The sequence below is a fragment of the Lynx rufus genome, unplaced genomic scaffold, assembly GCF_022079265.1.
Source record: "Lynx rufus isolate CCGP_SWC_20201006 ecotype Redwood Valley unplaced genomic scaffold, mLynRuf1.p SCAF_8, whole genome shotgun sequence".
NCBI lineage: Eukaryota > Metazoa > Chordata > Mammalia > Carnivora > Felidae > Lynx > Lynx rufus.
In genome coordinates this window covers 64,734,676-64,757,017 of record NW_025814896.1, presented here as the reverse complement: position 1 = coordinate 64,757,017, position 22,342 = coordinate 64,734,676, and the positions used below count along the sequence as shown (strand labels likewise).

Below are 22,342 nucleotides of genomic sequence, written 5' to 3'. Positions count from 1 at the left end.
CATTACAGAACTCCCCATGCTTTAGAAAAATCTGAATACCTATAGGCATATCAAACCCAGTAAGTTTAACAGGTACAGCACAGCAGAAAGAATGCTGGGCTTGTAGCTAGAAAGCTCTGAGTTCAAATACCAGCTCTGCCACTCACAGACCAGTGGGGCTGAGAGACGCGGAGTATCATGGCCCTCATCTGTAACAGACGTTAGCTGCCTTGCACGGCAATAAAGAATCGAATGAGCTAGAATATATGAAAGATGCAGTATCGGTGCTCAGTATCAGTTTCCCTTCCCTTATTCTTGCACTAACTTAGATTTTTTTTTTTTTCATTCTGGCTTTGACTTTGGAGTTTCAACCTGAAATGCAAAGCCAAGTCAATTTCTGATAGGACTCCTACCTTGTGATTTAAAACTCACACTAAAAAAAAAAAAAAAAAAAAAGAAAAAAAATTTCTCAAACAGAAAGTCTGCTTTAAGTTTATAATAAAACCTAATGTCAAACATGCTTAATCTCATTTGTATTTCATTCTGGTGTTCACAGATAACCTTCCCTCTACAGATTTAAGGTATTTCTTTTCTCACATTCGCACAGTTAATATTTGTTTACCGTTATATTTGTAGATTCCTTGTTGAGGAGCCAGTCACACTTTTTAATTCTGCTGTTAAAACTGTTGTCCCTTGTGTGTTTGCAATAGTGTACTGATATAATTCTTAAAAAAAATTTTTTTAAATGTTTTTATTTATTTTTGAAGGAGAGAGACAGAGCATGAGCGGGGGAGGGGCAGAGAGAGAGGGAGACACAGAATCCGAAGCAGGCTCCAGGCTCCGAGCTGTCAGCCCAGAGCCCAATGCGGGGCTCGAACTCATGAACCGTGAGATCATGACCTGAGCTGCAGTCGGACGCTTAACCGACTGAGCCACCCAGGCGCCCCATACTGATACAATTCTTGATGATGTTTGCCAAATGTAATGAACTTAGACTTATTAAACAAAACAAAACAAAACACAAGCTGTCCTACCAGCAGTGGGGAAGGCAGTGGTTTTCTTCACATGGATATTACACCCATTCTTCCTTGCAACAGACTCCAGGAACCCTTCCACGGTTTCTTACATCTTACTTCTCAAAGACTGTCTGGGCTTAGCTCCCCCTTATGGAGGGTCCATTCAAGTCATTCATAGTATTAACCTACACTGGGGAATCATTTCTCTTCTTTCAAACCATTCCCTATCACTTGGCCCTCCATTTCTCCCGATCTTTTATAGAGTTTCAAAATGCCATATGCTAGAAGCTTCTCTAATGGTGCCTTAGACACTTGGAGGAAGGAATCCAAATCTAGAACAGAAACCGAGAATGAGGAGGGACACCAATCTGTTGATTTCCTAACTTGTGCGCCGGTCCATCCACAGGGTTATTCAGCACTTGTCTGGAGGCTGTGAACGTAGGACAAGGAGGACCTGTTTCTAAGTAACAAAATTAGAACAGTCAAAGGAAACATATAGTCTTATCTGGAAATGAAACAAAAGAATTACAGAGGGCCATGTTGGAGAAAGTAGGCTAAAGAAGGTAGAAGGTGGAATGTGATGTTAAAGTCAGGTTTTGGACAGGAAAGAGAAAGAGGAATTATATCTTAGACAAAGTGTATAGGAGGCAAGGGTTTGGAGGCTGGATGTACACATCTCTGTTTTTAGCTCCCCAACATCCCAGGTCTTTGTTCTCGAAGATGACCTTATCTCAAGCCTGGGGCTCTCTGATATCTTTCCCCTCTTCTTCATCTTTTCTCTTTGCCTCTTATCTAAAAGGAAGTAGTCCTTCCTTTCAAAGTCCGTCCTTTCCACCTATGCGCAGGGTTAAGCCACTCCCTCTTTCCTCTAGCTCGGTGCTTTTCAAACTTGAGCATGCATCAGAATGCTCAGAAAGTTTGTTAAAATACAGATTGCTGGGCTTCAGTCTCAGAGTTTCCGATTCAGTAGGTCTGGGGTGGTGGCAGCAAATCCACATTTCTAACAAATTTCCACGTGGTGCTGGTGCTGCTGGTCTGGGGACCATACTTTGAGAAGCACCGCTTTGCATCCTTGCTCCATCAAATCGACCCCCCGCCCCGCCTCACTTCATATATTACTTATTTCTTCTTCCTTGGCTGTCCTTGACTCTGCTTCTCCTTGACATACATACTACTTGTCTCTTTCCCTTTGCCATCAACAGTTTGGCAGGAGGAGTCTACTCCCCTTGATTCACCTGCCCTTGCAATATGACCTCTCCCCCAGCAGACACCAGCGCTGCTCTGCAATTTTCCAGACCTTCAGCGATCTGCAGCAGCTGACCCTGCTCCCGTCAAGGAGCGGTGTTACGCCACACCACCCTGCATCAGCCTTCCTATCTCCAGCTCCTTCTCTGTGTCCCTGACTGACTCCTATTACTCTGCCTCCAAGACAGCCATTTTCCAAGATTCTGTCATTGGCCATCTTCTTTTACCTTCCAGTTTCCATAGTTCTGCTCTTATCTCTTCATGTTGATCTCCATATCTTCTGGCACATTTCCTGAGATTTGAACTCTCCCGCTTAACCGCTTGCTAGTTATTGTCACATATAGAACACACATTTATGTTCTATGACCACATGAATGCATCATGTCCCAAACTGCTCTCTCACTCCACCTATTTTCTTTAATGCCCACATACAGTCAATTCTCTGGAATGGCCTCCATATTTGCTTACCAGGTTGCACTCTTATTCAGGCCTGATTACTTCTTTCCCTTTCTCTGGAACCACTGAGATGGCTTTGAAACAAGCAAAACAAAAACAAAAACAAAAAACAACACAAAACAAGAACCAAACAACGACAAAAACCAACCCTTTTTACTATAGAATAAAACAGTGAAACAGAAAACTATGTGAAGCAAACATGCATCCTAATTAGTTATGAGGCTAAAAAACTTGGGACCACCACCCAGATCAAGAAATGGAACTTTGCCTGATCCCTCAGAAGTCCCTTTACGTGCTCTATCATTCACCTTCAACCTTCACCTCAATGCAATGACTTTCTAACTGGTCATCGGCCTCTAGCCTGCCACCATTCATCACACCAAAGAACTAAATTTGCCTGGACACATCTTTTCTACCTCTATGCCTTTGATGATTTCCTCTCTGCTTATCATATCTAGAATGCACTCTTCAACTGCTTTTCTTCTCTTGCCTTTCAAGGGCCACCTCCTTCATGACCCTTTCTCAGATCCCTCTTCCTTGGATTGGCTGATCTTCTTTTTCTACTTACAAAACACGAGTAACCCAACTAGAGCAGACTCAGTCTTGTGTTTTGGTAGTTGGGCAAGTATCTTATGTCTCATGTGGGTATCTTGAAACCTCACCTTACTCATATTTAGGGGTTACTCATGGTAACCCCTAAAGGGCTCACCATAGTGCTTTTACATGGAGCAGACTCTAAATTACATTTTATTACCTTGAACTGAATGACAGAAGTTGAACTAGAATAGCAGCTAATTTAGTGAAACATTTTAGGTAAAAATGTTATTCGCTAACAAACTTAATTAAAGAAGAGCGTATGTAAGACAGATATAGCAATTCAAAAAAAAAAAAAAAAGTCCAGAAAATAAGCAATGCTATAAAAGTGATCCAAGGTTAATTTCTGGATCTCCATTTTTCTCAACTAGTATAGGATTAGTGTTTCTCAACTGGGGTAGTATTGGCATTTGGGACAGGACAACGCTGAACTGTAGTCCCTGGTACTGTAGGATGTTTACTCTCTCTGCTCCCTCCGGTTCTAGTAACAACCCTTAGTCATTGTGACAACCAAACAGAAATACCCGACATAATTACAAACAGGTTCAGAGGTGGGCACACAGTCCACCTCTGGTTGAGAACAGCTGGTGGATTATCTCAGAGGACTCTTCCACCTCTGATGTGTGCTTCTTGTTGGATCCCAGTAACGAAAGGCTGTGATGCAGACAAGAAACTAATCAGAACTCTCCCTTCTCTGTACAACTTTCCCCCTCCCACTGCCATTTACATCGTCATGAAGATGCCACCATAGAAGTCCAGAGTCCAACATGAGGAACAAAGCCTCACATGGAAGGTAAAAACAAAACAAAACAAAACAAAACAAAACACCTCTCCTAAGGACAAATAGCGGGATATCCAATAGATTCGCCTTTATGCTTTCAGTTGGTATGCTAAACGGAACAGCAATGTAGGGATAAAACAAGTTGATCAAAGTGTGATCTGTGATCCAAATACATCACAATCACCATGGAAGATTGTTAAAACGTGAGATTCATGAACCACAACCCTGGGGAGTCCAGTTCAGTAAGGAACTTTTGTTTTTAAAATAAGCACCACAAGGTAATTCCTATGAAAATGGGTCATGCATCATTTTGAGAAACCTGTTCCAGAAGATCTTTACCAGTATAGATATGCATTTAGAATACTCTTTAGCCAAAGGTCTAGACTTTTAGTTCCACATGTCAAATGTCTTTATTTTCAAAAGAGTGATTTTAAAAAGGGTGCCGTTCCAGAGAAGTAATAGTGGCCCTAAAAACAGAATTAAGAGCACTCCACACTATATAAAGAACTTACATAACTCAACACAACATCATCATCATCACCATCACCACAATAATAATGATCCCATGGAAAAATGGGCAGAGGACCTGTCCCAAGAAGACATACAGATGTCCACCGGACACAGGAAAAGATGCTCGACATCACTAATCATCAGGGAAATGCAAATCAAAGCCACAATGAGATATCACCTCACACCTGTCAGAATGCTAGAATCAAAAAGACAAGAAATAACAAGTGCTGGCAAGAATGTAGAGAAAGAGAAACCCACGTGCACTGTTGGTGGGAATGGAAATTGATGCAGCCAATTTGGAAAACAGTAGGAAGGTTCCTCAGAAAATTAACAATAGAAATATCCTATGATCCAATAATTCCACTACTGGGTATTTACTCAAAGAAAACAAAAACACTAATTTGAAAAGATATCTGCACTCTTATGTTTATTGCAGCATTATTTACAATGGCCAAGATATGGAAGCAACCCAAGTTTCCTCAATAGAAGAATGGATAAAGAAGATGTGGTATATATGTGTGCAATGGAATATTACTCAGCCATAAAAAAGAATGGTGTCTTGCCATTTGGGATAACATGGATGGATCCATAGGGTATTATGCTAAGTGAAATAAGGCAGACAAAGACCATACGATTTCACTTACAGGTAGAATCTAAATGACAAAGCAAATGAATACACAGACAAAAAGCAGAAATAGACCCATAAATGCAGAGAACAAACATGTTTGCCAGAGTGGAAAAAGGTGAAGGGATGGGCAAAATGGGTGAAGGAAGTGGGACACAGGCTTCCAGCTGTGGAATGAACAAATCATGGGATAAAAGGTACAGCACAGGGAATATAGTCAATGGTGTTGTAATAGTGTGTGGTGACAGAGGGTAGCTACACTCGTGGTGAGTATAGCATAATGTAGAGACTTGTGGAATCACTACGCTGTACATCTGAAACTAACATAACATTGTGTGTCAACTATACTTCAATTAAAACAAAAGAAAACAACAACAACAACAACAACAACAACAACAACAACAACAACAAAACCCCACTCCCCCCGGGATCACTAAGGGAAGGAAGCAACATCACAGATGAACCAAAACAGGATTTCATTTATATAAATTCCTTGAAACAGATGACCTGACCAACTTTTTGATTTTTATCCTGAAGGGAACTAATTCACATTTCCAGACTAAGAAAGAAGGCTTGGAGAAAGGTGAAAGGGAAGTAAAATGAGGTCTCAATGAAAATTTTACTTTAGAGGATCTACAAGATTGATTAATTACAGACAATTAACAGTTGCCAGGATGTCAGATCTTGTACTTTCTTTGTAAATACATGATATCTATAAAATAAACATGGGAGTAAGGTGGATGGAGCTGGTTTTAATGAATGAAAATTGGGACAACTTTAAAGCAATGAAACACTATAGAATTTAACGAGAAACGCTCAGAGAGACCGCAAGTTCAGTGGTTCTCAAGTGAGGTCTCCAGACCAGCAGCAGCAGGGTTACCTGGGAACCTGCTCAAAATGCAAGCTCTTAGGCCCCCATCTCAGTCTCTCAGGGGATAAGGCCCAACAATCTCTGTGTCACAACAAGTTCTACAGATGATTCTGATACTAAAGTTTGAGAGCTATGGCTCTAGCTTGTTGTATATTTCTGGACTGACTTTAAAACTGACCCCACTCTCTGGATTTGTGTTTTTGTCTGTAATTCAGCTGAAATAAACTTACTTCAGAGTCCAAAAGGAAGACAGATTTACTTAACATTTGGACTTCCTAAGTTGTTGACCAGTATATTCCACACTGGTTAGGGAGGACTGGTAAAGGGTTTTGAAATCTTGGAATGAAAGGTACTAATTATTTTACTAATTATATTTCCCATTTCAAGTATCTCTGATTCCATAATTATGACAGCTGATTAACTTACATAAGAGCAAAACAAAGTGATGACAAAAAATTAGAATTAGCTCTTATTTCATATCAAATTACAATTATGTGCCGTTAGATGTGAAATCACAAATTGATTATTGTTTTTTCATGTTTTCATTTCTTTTTTCTTTTTCAAACTTATGAACTTTCAAGTATAATGCAATTTTAATATAAGAATTTCACTATTTGTTGCCAACTTCAAGTCATAGCTTCCAAAATAATGGGGTAAAAATTGCTTTGATCTAGCATTATGGTAGCAACTTAGGGTGACCCAGATTAGGTGGTTCAAAAGATAAGAAAAGCTTCCAAATTCTTTTAAGAAGCCATCATACCAGTGATATTAAAATCTAATAAAGATTGTGCAATAAAATTGTGGACCATTTCTACTGATGAATATCAGTGCAAAAAGCCCAGATAACATATACACTGCTGGTGGGAATATAAAATGGTCCAGCCAACTTAGAAAACAGTCTGGCAGTTCCTCAAAAGGTTAAACATAGAGTTAGTATATGATTATATACACCCAAGGGAAATGAAATTTGTTACAAGAACTTGTACACAAATGTTCATAGCAGCACCATTCATAATAGCCCAAAAATGGCAACCACCCAAATGTCTATGGTGAATGGATAAATAAAATGTAGTCTATCCATCCACCAAAAAACTATTAGAACTGATGAATGAATTCAATAAGTTTGTAGGATACAAAATCAACGTACAGAAGTTTGTGGCATTTCTGTACACTAATAATGAAGTAGTACAAAGAAAAACTAAGAAAACAATCCCATTTACAACTGCACCAATAATAATAAAATACCTAGGAATGAACTTAACCAAGGAGGTGAAAGACCTATATTTTGAAAACTATAAAACACTGATGAAAGAAATTGAAGACGACACAAATAAATGGAAAGACATTTCCATGCTCATGGATTGGAAGGACGAATATTGTTAAAATGTCCACACTACCCAAAGCAAACTACACACTTAATGCAATCCCTATCTAAATACCAGCAGCATTTTTCACAGAACTGGAACAAACAATCCTGAAATTTGTATGGGACCACAAAGACCCCGAATAGCCAAAGCAATCTTGAAAAAGGAAAACAGACCTGGGAGTATCACAATTCTACACTTCAAGCTATATTACAAAGCTGTAGTAATCAAAATAGTATAGTACCGGCACAAAAACAGACATATAGATCAATAGAACAGAAAAGAAAGCCCAGAAATAACCCCACAATTATATGGTCAATTAGTCTTTGACAAAGGAGGTAAGAATATGCAATGGGAAAAAAGTCTCTTCAACAAATGGTGCTGGGAAAACTGAACAGCTACATGCAACAGAAAGAAACTGGGCCACTTTCTTATATCATACATAAAAGTAAACTCAAAATGGATTAAAGACCTAAATGTGAGATCTGAAACCATAAAAATCCTGGAAGAGAGCACAGGCAGTAACTTCTCTGACATTGAGAAACAACCCACAAAACTAAAAGATAACCTACTGAATGGAAGGAGATAATTGCAAATGACATATCCGATAAAGGGTCAGTATCCAATATGTATAACGAATTTATACAACTCAACACCAAAAAACCCCAAATATTCCAATTAAAAAATGGGCAGACGACATGAATAGACATGTCTCCAAAAAGGACCTACAAATGGCCAACAGACACATGAAAAGATGCTCAACATCACTCATCATCAGGGAAATGCAAATTGAAACCACAATGATATATCACCTCTCACCTGTCAGAATGGCTCAAATCAAAACCAAGAAACAACAAGTGCTAGCAAGGATGTGAAGAAAAAGGAACCCTCATGCACTATTGGCGGGAATGCAAACTGGTGCAGCCACTGTGGAAGACGGTATGGAGGTTCCTCAAAAATTTCAAACAGAACTACCCTATGATCCAGTAATTGCACTCCTGGGTATTTGTCCAAAGAATATGAAAACACTGGGGCGCCTGGGTGGCTCAGTCAGTTAGGCGTCCGAATTTGGCTCAGGTCATGATCTCACGGTTCGTGGGTTTGAACCCCGCTCGGGCTCTGTGCTGACAGCTCAGAGCCTGGAGCCTGTTTCAGATTCTGTGTCTCCCTCTCTCTCTGCCCATCCCCTGTTCACGCTCTGTCTCTGTCTCAAAAATGAATAAACATTTAAAAAATTATTAAAAAAATATGAAAACACTAATTTAAGGGATATACGCACCCCTATATTTACTGCAGCATTATTCATAATAGTCAAATTATGGAAACAGCCTAAGTGTCCATCAGTAGACGAATGAATAAGGAAAATGTAGTATATATATACGATTGAATATTATTCAGCTACAAACAGAATGAAATCTTGCCATTTGCAACAACGTGGATGGATATAGAGAGTATAATGCTAAGCGCAATTAAGCCAGACAGAGAAAGATAGAGGCTACATGATTTCATTCACATGTGGAATTTGAGAAACAAAACAGAGGAAAAAAGTGAGACAAACCAAAAAACAGACTCTTAACTACAGAGAACAAACTGATGGTTACCAGGGGGTAGATGGATTGGGGGACGGGTAGAATAGATGAAGGGGATTAAGGCTACACTTATCTTTATGAGCACTGAGTAATGTATGGAATTGTTGAATCGATACACCTGAAACTAATACAATATTGTATGTTATCCATGTTGGAATTAAAATAAAATAAAGTAAATGTGGTCTATCCATAGAGTGGAGTATTATTCAGCCATAAAAATGAATGACATCCTGGTATGTGCTAAAACATGGATGAACGCCAAAACATTATGTTAGGTTAAAGAAACCAGATATGAAGGACCACACGTTGTATGATTCCATTTATGTGAAATGTCTAGAATAAGCAAATCCATAGAGACAGAAAGTAGATTAGTGGCCCCCTAGTGCTAGGACGGAGAAAGTGTGGGGGGGCAATGGGGAGTGACTGCTAATGGGTCACTTTATTATTTAGAATTTAGAACATTTGTATCACTTTTTATATTTTAGAACATAAAAATGTCCTCAAATTGATCATGATGGTTGCACAACTCTGTGAATATACTAAAAACCATTGAGTTGTACACTTTAAGTGGGTGAATTGTATGGCATGTGAATTGTATCTCAACAAACTTGTTATAAAAATAATTCCAGATATCACGTTAGAATACAGCAGCATGTTAAAGGACAAATTAAGACTCCATGACCAAGTGACTAGAAATGCAGAGATCCTTTAATATTAGGAAACTGGTTAACAGGACTTGTCATAATTACAGGTGAAATTAAAAAAAAACAATTTGCTCAGCTCTGTTCATGCAAAAAAGGCACCTGCTGAAGTTCCAAATTTATTTATAATAAAATCTCTTGAAAACTAGGAACCAATAACAATTTCCTTAACAAGATAAAAAATATCATATATATTTCCACTCAAAAGCTAATGCATAGCTAATTGGTGAAATATTAGAGGAGTCCCAACAAAGTCATATTCAAAAATGCCTATCATTTAATATCATCCTGGAAATTTTTATCCAATAAAAGTATACAAGGGATACAAAAGAAGAGGTATAAGAATTGGAAAGAAGTCAAAATCGTCATCGTTTGTAGATGATGTGATTGTTTATTTGGAAAATTCAAGAAAATAAACTGACAAACTTCAGAAACAATAACTCATAGAGATGACTAAACATTTACTATACAAAACCCTGTAGCTTCCTTTATAAACATACATATAACAACCAGTTAGAAAATATATGAAAGAAAAGAGCTCATTTACAAGAGAAACAAAACTAATTTCCAAAAATAAACTTAACGAGACATGAAGAAAGATTTTAAGTGCCAGTGAAACATCTGGAAAAACTTGAATAAAAAGAAAACGCCCTGTTCTTGAATAGGAAGACTCAGTCATAAAGACGTCAAGGCTTAGTAAATTATATTTCTTTCAATCACAATGAAAATGCCAGCGTAATAAAAATACCAACATAATTTTAGAAAATTCTAAAAAGAAAGCATAATGACAAGGGACTAGTCTTAACAGATAGGAAAATATATTACTAAGAGGTAGTAATTTACCCTTTGGTAGAGCCATATGAATAGACAAAGTTCACTTCTGAAAGTCTGTTGTGTAGATATACTTGCAAATATACAGTCTACGTACAGATGTGTTCACTGCAGCACTGTTTGTAATGGCAAAATACTGAAAACAGACTATTATTAAAGTTAAAAAAACAATTAGTTTTTAGCAATGGATTATGATGTGGCCATTCTCTAAAGAAATATTTTAAGATTGCCCCTTGTCCATTTTAAAGTGAAGAAATCCTTTGAAAATGAAGACGTTTGGGGCACCTGGGTGGCTCAGTTGGTTGAGCTTCTGACTCCTGATTTCGGCTCAGGTCATGATCTCAGGTTGTGGGATTGAGCCCCAGGTGGGGCTCCTTGCTGAGCATGGAGCCTGCTTAAGATTCTTTCTCTCTCCCTCTGCCCACTCCCCCACTTACACATGCTCTCTCCCTCTCTCTCTAAAAGAGAGAGAGAGAGAGAGAGAGAGAGAGAGAGAGAGAGAGAGAGAGAGGCGCCTGGGTGGCTCAGTCAGTTAAGCATCTGACTTTGGCTCAGGTCATGATCTCACAGCTGGTGGGTTCCAGCCCCGCATCAGGCTCTGTGTTGACAGTTCAGAGCCTGGAACCTGCTTCCGATTCTGTGTCTCCCTCTCTCTCTCTCCTCCCCCACTCGTTCTCTGACTCTCAAAAATAAATAAAAATGTTAAAAATTTTTTTTTTCTAAAAAATAAAAAAGAAAGAAAATGAAGATGTTTTTATTTGATATGTAACTTTGGTGATACACATTTCTATAAAGGAGTGATTTTTCTCTTAGAACTAGAAGGCATTTTTGCAGAGGATGCAGTAGTCTGACATGCACACCTGGCTATCAATATTGAACTTGGCCAAATTTGGATAGTGAGATTTTGATCTTGGTGAGGAGTAGGAAACCGCATGTCCAAAGAGTTAATATAATGTTATTTTAGAATAAGAGGACTTAATTTTTAATTTACTGCAGTTCAAGAGGATGCCTTAAAAAATACAATGTCCCCAACTGTTAAAATCTGGCTCATTTTAATACAAAAAGGAGAACTCTATCAAAATAATCAAAAACTGGATAACATGCCTGAGGGAGCTGGTTTCTTCACGGCAAAACACTGAAGAGTAGGGGACATGGATCCTTCTTTAAATTTGTCAGGCAAATAAAAAAATGTTCGTAATAGAAAGTACATGTAGTAATTTCCTTCCCCCACATCCAAGATAGCGATGGAAGGAAACAGGACTGTGGCATCTCTAGAATTGTCAACAGTTCTCAAGATTCTGTTACATAATTCTAGCAAAACTCACTAACAGGTATAGTTTATCAGAAAATTTCCCAAAGACAGCCTTCAGCCTCCTTATCTCAGTTACCTTCTTCTAACCTTCCTCTTCAACCTGACAAAGGACAGATAAATGCCTACTTACAATGTCAGTTTGTCTATAGACACGGCATAGGCATTCCTGAGAAGAAGCCTATCCTGAAATGAAAGTCAGCTATCTGATGTATAAACTGATGTCTGAGTCTCCAGAGCTTGACTTTCCTCCTACTAAAAATTATTTGGTTCCATAAGCCTTATGGATTCATGTCTTTCAAAATGTGCTCCAACTACAAATCTTAAAAACCTTTTTCTATGGCGGGGCTAACGCATACTAATTGCTTCAGGGAATATAAAAACATATTAAGCAGAATCTTTGCCTTCAAGAAAATTATCCATCTCCCCTGCTAGAGTGTGAAGTCCAAGAAGGCATGGGCTTTCTCAGTCTTGTTCATCACTACATCTCTGGCACCTAGAACAGTACTTGGTGTGCAGAAAGTGACAGAAATATTTGTCAAGAAATGAATGAACCTCAGCAAAACTAAAAGGCAACCAAAGGAATGGGAGAAGATATTTGCAAATGACATATCAGATAAAGGGTTAGTATACAAAATCTATAAAGAACTTATCAAACTCAACACCCAAAAAACAAATAATCCAGTGGAGAAATGGGCAAAAGACATGAATAGACACTTCTCCAAAGAAGACATCCAGATGGCCAACCAACACATGGAAAAATGCTCCACATCCCTCATCATCAGGGAAATACAAATCAAAACCACAATGAGATACCACTTCACACCTGTCAGAATGGCTAACATTAACAACTCAGGCAACAACAGATGTTGGCGAGGATGCAGAGACAGAGGATCTCTTTTGCACTGTTGGTGGGAATGCAAACTGGTGCAGCCACTCTGGAAAACAGTATGGAGGTTCCTCAAAAAATTAAAAATAGAACTACCCTATGACCCAGTAATTGACTACTAGGTATTTATCCAAATGATACAGGTTTGCTGTTTCGAAGGGGCACATGCACCCCAATGTTTATAGCAGCACTACCAACAATAGCCAAAGTATGGAAAGAGCCCAAATGTCCATCGATGGATGAATGGATAAAGAAGATGTGGTATATATATAGACAATGGAGTATTACTCAGCAATCAAAAAGAATGAAATCTTGCCATTTGCAACTACATGGATGGAACTAGAGGGTATTATGCTAAGTGAAATTAGTCAGAGAAAGACAAATATCATATGACTTCACTCATATGAGGACTTCAAGATACAAAACAGATGTACACAAGGGAAGGGAAGCAAAATTAATATAAAAACAGGGAGGGGGACAAAAACATAAGAGATTCTTAAATATGGAGAACAAACAGGGTTACTGGAGGGGTTGTGGGGGGGGGGGAATGGGGTAAATGGGTAAGGGGCATTAAGGAATCTACTCCTGAAATCATTTTTGCACTATATGCTAACTTAGATGTAAATTAAAAAAATAAATTACATAAATTTTTTAAAAAAGAAATGAATCAAAAGACAAAGTCAACAAGCTTTGAGCAATAAGAGAATATGGCACTTTTAACTGTGGGATCAGTCTAAGGCCAATGGAAGTTAAAAGGATGACAAGATTAAGGCAGGATAAATGATAATTAGGCCATCCTACAAGGAAGAATTTAGAAGGACGAGGGGGAAGGGAATAGGACTGGTTAAGGCCAGTGATGGGAAAGACCAAATGTGTCCAGAGAGTGCAGAGGCCTGGGTGGCCATGGGAGAAGGCCCCTGGAGAGGGCCAAGGGAGAAGGCATATGCTGGGGAAGCAGAGGGAGCTAGACTGAATGAGGAGAGTGAAGGAAGTGAGGGCAGGCTGCAGAAGGCCTAGAAAAATCAGCAACTGGATCCCACTCGGTGGACATTTACACTTTTAGAATCATTTTTCACACCCTTGATTTAACCTTTAAAAGGAAATGAGCCTCAGAAAAAACATAAATCTTAAAAAGCAGTAGGGCAATGGGGCCAATAGCCAGTCCTGGGGGCCCACATAAAGGTGAAATTTGGGTTATAAAGAAGTCTTAAATGTTATAATAAGTTCCATAGTTTACTAAAATTAATGGTTTATCAAAGAATAATACAAGTCACAGGCCTAAATTCGCCAGCAATTTTCGCACAAAGATAAACTCTTTTCTTCGGTAGAAACTTACTTTTAATATCACAGCAGGGTATATTTAATAGATTTTTTAAAATACTGTAACTGTTAACTAATATTAACCAGAGAATGACGCCATTCACTAATTCTAGAACACCCAGCAATATGTAGACGTCAAAAGCTCCAAATGCTTTTTTATGAGACAGTCAAGGTTTTGAAGACAGCTTCAGATAAACCTAACAATTGAGAAGCCGTAAATATCCTTGCTCTTTCCACCACTCTCTGGCTATATTTAGCAGCACAATTTCCTTTGTTCACAAGTTACTCTCGCTAACTCCATATTTATATTCTCAAAGGCAGAATGCCTTGGACCTATCAGTTAAATGAGTGGATGGCTACATGGATGGACAAACACGTGAACCATCAAATGACTGTATTAAGATCTGTGAGATGAAATGGATATAACGCTTCATCAATGGGCATCCTAGATCTTCCTTCACCGGGGCTAAAGCTCCCGGGCCTCCACAGATACGTCTGTCTCACTACGCAACAATTAGACTGGGATTAGAATGGAACAGGGGGAGTGAGAAAGTCTGTTATTAAAGGAAGGGCGTTATTCTAGGCAAGGGTGGTGATGTTTAGGAGAGCAGGGGTGGGTTCGTTGTGAAGCTAGTGGAGCTTAAGTATCTGGGTCCCTTACTTGCACAGGCTCCTTCCAAGCACATGAGGCGCCCCAAGTGATGTGTTCCTATGGTCAAATGCTTCTGTAAAATTTGCCAAAGTAAGATGTCATCAAATTCATTCTCCTGAAGAGAGCCCTCAAAATGTGGGGCCCCACAGGCACCCGCGTCTGCCCTGGCTGAGAGGCAAGAGGAGGCTGATGGTCACTGAGCATGCTGTTGGAGCAGCGGGAAGGGGAGCTTGGGGTGCCGTTGCCATTTCTGGGCAGTTTCCCGCTCCTTTCTAAAAACACACCGTTTCCTAGGCCCCGTGTCCTCATACCCTGATACACCTTTCTGCTGTCACATCTCCTTTGCGAATGAAGTCACAGGAAACTCTCGGCTGTTCCAAACTTCATGTCAAGCTTTGAAGTGCTTTTCAATAGCAGAAATATTGGGCTCACAGGTGGGCTTTGTAGCTATGGTAAATACTTCTTAGTTATCTGTCGCTACTGTTATCCCACACCTCCAATTTGGAGGAGAAATTCTGCATAGGCATTGAGGCAATAAAAAAGAACATTGAACTATATCTTAGCTCTTTTGTGAACAGTTTCCTTTTATTTCTTCTCGCATGGAACTAATGTGCTCATCATATTGTACTGGTTATGGGTGGGAAAGCAGTGGAGAGAAGGGAAATGCTGATTACTACATCACTGGTTGGCAGTTCCCTCTTAGCTTCTGGAAGGTTAAGTGGTCAAGTAGCTTCTTAATATGAGATCAAGGCGTTTCAAGGTCTGACTCATCCGCCGGTTATCTGGCAAAGTGTTTTTAGTAGACTTTGGACAAAATGCCTGCAGAGGTCAGAAGAGAAAAAACTGACCACAGTGAATAGAAGATAAAGACAAAAACCCCAAATCTCTCACCTTGGGAGGTTCCTATAAGACTATTGCCATGTTATATGTCCAGGTACATATCAGAACAACATATTTAGAGATCGCATTTTTAATAACAGGTAAATAGAAACAAAGGCCATTTTGGAAACGTCCTGTGTTGGATAACGACATTTTGCTTCTTTCTGTAACAATTATTTTATGAAAAGATGACAGCAAATTCTGTTGCACTCCATAAGTTAAACACTTGACATTTTTATTCCTCAAAATGGCACATTTTAGAAATGTAGATATGTTTATTAATTAGTGATTATTAACACCCAGTAAACAACATTATGTCTTGTAAAAACACAATCTCACTTCACAGCATGATGCTGAAATCTATTATTCCCTGATTCCATATGCTGAAATACACTCAAATGGTCACAAATGACCTTAAGCATTAAATAAATGTAAATGAGGACAACACAGAAAATGTGCTTTTGATTGATAACTAAAAGACCAGGTTGCAAATCACGTCCCTAAAGAAGGCCTCCCCAGAAGGGTAGGGCAGTCTACACCGCGGAGCGAAGGCTGTCCTAAGAATGAAGGATACACAGGTAACAGATTGCTCTTTCTCCTGACCTGCCTGAGGCTTTCTGGGAAACAGAAAGGGTTTGTTATTTATATGAGGAACACAGAGCACATCGTCCCCTGTGCCACCAGCCCACTCTGACATTCTACTGCGAAATTTCAAAACACATACGTGGACACTCCATTATCTTCACCAGCTGACAGGAGAGAAAAATAATTATTGCTATTCCATGGCCTCGTCCCAATGTGTTGACCACTGTAGGTTTTAAGCGTTGTTGCTGTTCATTCATCTCCCTCCCACACCCCCAAACTGAGCAGTTTGGGTGGGAAAGCATCTTCAACACAGAGAAAACTCAAAATATCAAAGGGTGACAGGTTAAGAGTAATAAATAAATGAAATAGTTAGTTAAAAATCAGACTGTTCTTCTAATGTCTGGGGTTTGACCTATGCATGAAAAATGCACAAATACAGACATTTCATGGGAAAAGTACCGAACGATGATTACTCACTCTTCTGGTTCCTATCATCAGGGCAAAAGGAAATGTAGCATCACAGAAAGCACTATTGTTTTGGTTGAGGGGAGGCATTTCTCTAAGTTTGAATAGGAATCAACAGAAGCTGAAAGGGAAAGGACACCTAGCCCATTTTACAATCATGAATGGAGCGAGGTTTCTCAAAGGGGTCCGTCTTGTGCATTGCAGGATGTTGAACAGCATCCCTGGCCTCTGTCTACCAGATGTCAGTAGCAATCCTCTCCCCAGGTCAGGACAATGAAAAAGTCCCTGGGAGCAAGACTGCCCCTAGTAACAGAGCCTTCATAAGGAGGTCTCACGAGGGACCTCCCCAGCCTCATCCTGTACACTCTCAACCCTTAAATCATTCCCAACCCAGGGTTCAATACACTTCAGTTTTCCTCATTTATTAATTGAAGATAATGGAAATGTCCGTCTGCCTCATTACAACTTCTTTTCAACATTAAATGAGATACTTTTAAAGTGCTTAGAACAGGGCCTGACCCACAGTAAATGCTCAGCAAATGTTAGCTATTATTATTTTTAACAATCATCCCTAGTAGTGAGAACACCAGAGTGTTTTAATGCAGAAGGGTAGCTTACCCGCTTGATATTTTCCGAGTTTTAAACACACCAGCCTTCTGATTCCTTGTGATGATGTCTCTCACGTCTGAAGGACACAGTTAAGAAAGCTTCTGCAGAGACTGTCAACTGACTCAAAACAAAACCAAACCAAAAGGTCCACAAACACGATGATCTTCTTACTGTACATGGAATCAGCACGGTGAAAAGAGAAGAGTTGTAGAAGAAGGGTCTAGCCCTGGCTCTCCTACCACTCTTCACCACCAATGTTGAACTGCTTGCCACAGGCAAGCTCTCTGGACTTGCTGGGCTGCAGTTTTGTCACCCGTGAAATGGACATTCAGGGAGCATGTTGGCAAGGCCCAGGGCTATGAGTGCTGGTGGGTGTAGATGACTCCTGCGTGGGCACCATGCCCCACTTGCTTAAACGAGCTGCAAGCCCCAAGGCAAGCCTCTTTCAGTCAGTGGGGAGGGCAAAGGCAGTTTTCGGAGACTCTCCAGGTTGAAGAATTTCCAATCTCGTAAACGCTAGCAGAGAGTATGGGGACGAGCAGCAGGGAAGGGCTTGGGAGGAAGTGAGAGGCGAAAGACAGAAAAGCTTGGAGAGCCTTTGAGAGAAAACAAATTACTAAAGAAGAAAGTCAGTCCAGGGAAAGGCCCCTTGAAGAAGTGGCTTTACAGACTCATGCTGCGGCCTTTGGCCATCTGCTGGCACATAAGGGCTTGTAAGAGAAAAGCCGTATTTCTCGAAGAGATGTTTTGAGGAGCTAGTCCATTACATCACACAGCGCCATCTTGATGAGGGCCTGTGGGAAAAATCATGTCACATTCCAACACCGGGGCAAGGCTAGACTTGAGATCAACCCTTTTTGCTTCAACTTCCGGGCGCTATAAATCTTACAACTGTCCTCGTTTCTCTTCTTGCTCTGGTGCCTGTGCAAAGCACAGAGCCGTTTGTCCAGAGCCAAATGGATGACCAAACTCTATCAACCACAAGAGCTCTTATGGTATGTGTTTTCTGTACTGACCTCTCATCCTGGCTTCATCATATTTTCCTGGCTTTCTGATTTCAATAATCCTCACTTTCTCATTTATTTCATATGGTATATCCTATGCGTCACTGTAAAAAGCCTCCAAGTCCCTCTTTCTGATCAAGGCAGGTTTAAATAAGCAAGAAATAAAATAATTCCACTGAAGGCTGCAAGCTGAACTAAATTGGGCCCATGGGGAGGACACCAAGCAGACAAGCGATGTTCCCCTATTGCTCAGAAAAACAGATTTCCTTTTTTTTTTTTTTTTTTTTTTTATTATAGAAAAACAGATTTCCTGAATGCTCCAAACAAGCATTGGCCAAGATCTCCCCGTAAGAACAGAGCCACAGGACTTTTTAACCCAAATCTCTGCTTGAAACATCAGGCACACCCATTTCTTCTCTGAGTGAATAAGCAGGTACTGTGATAGCTTTCTCCCCCCCAGGAGTGGGTAGGAAAAATCAATTAGGTCTCCTAATGAAGGGCTTTGTGGAGGTTTACAAAAGTGCATTATATGGAGACTTTTTTTTTTTTTTCTGGGTGAACTTTCCTGTATGCAAATTAAATACCGTTAAATTACATTCATTAAAAAAATAAAAGAGACTAATTTGCCTACTTGTTTTGATTAACTAAAATGACACATCGGCCTACAGTTCTGTCTATTTCAGGAAGAAAGTATTTCAGGAAAGTCTTCTAAACGAATTGTCTTGTAAGAAAGGACAGCTGACATCTTTATTCTGAGAAGACCAAAATTAGTGAAGAATCAACTGACAACTGTTTTTTGGTTATGCTCCCCCACACGCCGGCCACACCCTTCTCGATGTTTCCATGACATCCCACCGCATGCAACAATGTGCCTGGTTCACCTGTAGCGTCGTGTGAGTACATGACTAATCTATCAAGCCAAACATATTATTTTGTTAGTGGAGGTAATACTTCTTATAAAATAGTCACAGGGAAGTTAAATTACATAAGCCTGAAAACCTATTAATAATTTTTAGTAAACATCTTAACGCTCTATGCTTTTATACAATTTATAAACCTGTGGCACTGGGTGGTCAGGTTGAAGCAAGTGTACGTATTTGTAATTCTGGAGGTGCTTTTTTTTTATATATAATGAAAAAAATTCACAGCAGTATTTGGGCTGCTTTATTTTTAGAACTGGGAAGGAAATATGTTTTATGGTTTAGGAGGTGTTTTTATTATTTTTTTTTTAATTTTTTTTTTAACGTTTATTTATTTTTGAGACAGAGAGAGATAGAGCATGAACGGGGGAGGGTCAGAGAGAGAGGGAGACAGAATCTGAAACAGGCTCCAGGCTCTGAGCTGTCAGCACAGAGCCCGACGCGGGGCTCAAACCCACGAACTGTGAGATCGTGACCTGAGCTGAAGTCTGACGCTTAGCCAACTGAGCCACCCAGGCGCCCCTAGGAGGTGTTTTTTATATTAAAACAAGTCCAAAGAGAAAAACAAATGGCAGTAGTGTATTTAAATATCTTAAGAGATACATTCTGATATTCTGCTCCCCCCAACCTTCACTTTAGGTCAGATTTTGAGGTGGTTCCTCTGGTTGGCATGTATCTAATAATAAATTTTATCATTTTTTAGTGTCACTTCAGAGTAACAAAGGAAATCCAATCCATATATATATATAGATATATGTATATATAAGAGCCTGCGTGGCTCAGTCGGTTAAGCGTCCAACTCTTGATCTCAGTTCAGGTCCTCGCCTTAGGGTTGTGAGTTCAAGCCCCATGTTGGGCCCCACACTGGCTGTAAAGCCTACTTAAAAAAATAACATAAAATAATAAAACAAACATTGTGATTCAGAAAGCATTACTTTCTGAGTTTATGTTACCTTTATTTTCACTGGACCATCCAAGGTGAGGGTCGAAAACCATGAAGTTATAATATAAATCCTGTTCATTTTGATCACTGGTTTTTAAAAATGCTTGATGTGGCAATATTTGCCAGTTTAAAGGCTGCAAAACATTCTTAAATGTGGTTGTTATCAAAGGAATTGAGAGGATGACAGGAGATGCTTTGAACTCTGTTAGCAGTGTCAACTGTTATGTTTTTGGATGAGAGGCCTTTTCTTACTGAGGGTGCTGAGGAAAATGTAAGATGACACTCAGCAAACCATTCTAGGTTTTGGTGAAACAGAATGGTTTAATGGGGGTGGGGGGAGGGAAGCTTTGAAGCCAAATGAACCTGGCTGGCTTCTAAGCTGATGTTGATACTTAACGGCTGTGTGAACTTCGGTAAATTAGCCTCTCTGAGCTCCACCTCAAAAATAGGAATAATGATTCTGCTAATAAATAATAAATTAATTTATTTAATTTTATAGGCTTAATGGAGTACTCCATAGGATGAGCCTGACACATTGCCTAATTCATGCCAATTCATTATCTTTTTCAAGAGTTCAGGCAAAAGCTTTGGAAGGACGACGAGGCTGGTGAGGTTTGGCAGTTAGGCTTTATTTTCTCTCCCTGCCACTCAGAACTAATTAGGTTAACGTTTATATTGTAGAATTTATTATTTAAAAAAATTTTTAATGTTGATTATAATTAGCAGGGGGCGCCTGGGTGGCTCAGTTGGTTAAGCGTTCGACTTCGGCCCAGGTCATGATCTCGCGGTTCATGAGTTCAAGCCCCACACTGGGCTCTGTGCTGACAGCTCAGAGCCTGGAGCCTGCTTCGGGTTCTGCGTCTCCCTCTCTCTCTGCCCCTCACTTGCTCGAGCTTTGTCTCTCTGTCTCTCAAAAATAAACAAACATTTAAAATTTTTATTTATTTATTTATTTATTTATTTATTTATATTTAATATTTATTTATATTTATTTTCTCATAATATATTATAAATTATAAATATAAATTTATTCACATTTATTTATAAATTATAAATATTAATTATAAATATTAATTTATTTCTACAATTATTGTTTATTTTATTTTTGTTTATTTAATTTTTGAGAGACAGAGACAGAGAGACAGAGCACGAGCTGGGGGGTGGGGCAGGGAGGGAGTGAGACACAGAATCTGACACAGGCTCCAGGCTCTGAGCTGTCAACCCAGAGCCGGACGTGGGGCTTGAACTCGTGAACCGTGAGATCATGACCTAAGCCGAAGTAGGATGCTTTACCGACAGAGCTACCCTGAAGCCCCTATATTGTAGAATTTAAATAACTGGGAGGAATCAAAGAATTTCTGCCCTGCAGATTTTCAATGTCTTTCCTATGTATAAATATGCTCCAGCCAAGGCACAGTCCGAGTCCCATAAGAACAGGCACTTGGTTCGTCTTGTCCACTGCTATGTCTTTAGCACCTGAAATGGCGTGCAATTAATAGTGGTTGGGTTAGTTTTAATTAATTACTTAGATTAATTTATTACTTAATTTAAATTGAATTTCCAAAGCCATTTATTGAGTTCCTACCCAGTATGAGGCACATGGAATCCATTAATGACTCAGCCACCAAACAAGTGCAGTTGGCACAGCTATTAGAGGAAGAGACCTGAACACAGGACGATGGCGTGGCATTCCCAAGGTCTCAGCCATCCACAGCACAGGCTGCGCAGTCTACATGAAGCTGAATTTATTAATTCCTCAAGTCAGGGATTCTGCTAATAAATAATGTTAAGCCAGGGGTAGCGCCTTTAAAATGCACAGGAGATTTACCAATTTTTGGTGGACCCTGAGCTCGAGATCATGATCCGGACTGTGCATGCTGGGGGAATAAGACGCCTGAGTCAGGAGCACAAGAGATGGGTCAACAAGCACTTCCACAGTCTGCAGATAATACACTTGATGTTTCCTAAGGATGGATCAAGGCAGGGTGCTTGTGTTGGGGGAATTAGTGAGTATACCAGAGAGGGCTCCTCACTTCTGGGTGTTGTACTTTTATTCATGATGATTTGGAAGAGGCTTAGCATCGACAGTAATTCAGTATATCACTTCCCTCCCCTATTCTTCTGTCATTGTCATCACCAGCTATGAACTTTAGTGAGTAATTATTATCTGTAGGCACCGAGAGATTTCTTTCTTTATTACACCAA

The 22,342-nt window shown here is 39.6% G+C and overlaps 1 protein-coding gene across 1 annotated transcript in view; it reads right to left on the bottom strand.

Moving 5' to 3' along the window:
- Window positions 1–22,342, bottom strand: part of CAMKMT (calmodulin-lysine N-methyltransferase) — a 408,013-nt gene that overhangs the window by 35,345 nt on the left and 350,326 nt on the right. Inside the window, exon 7 of the mRNA XM_047068184.1 lies at window positions 17,280–17,346. Coding sequence (XP_046924140.1) covers window positions 17,280–17,346 — 67 coding nt within the window. The remainder of the gene's footprint in view (window positions 1–17,279; window positions 17,347–22,342) is intronic.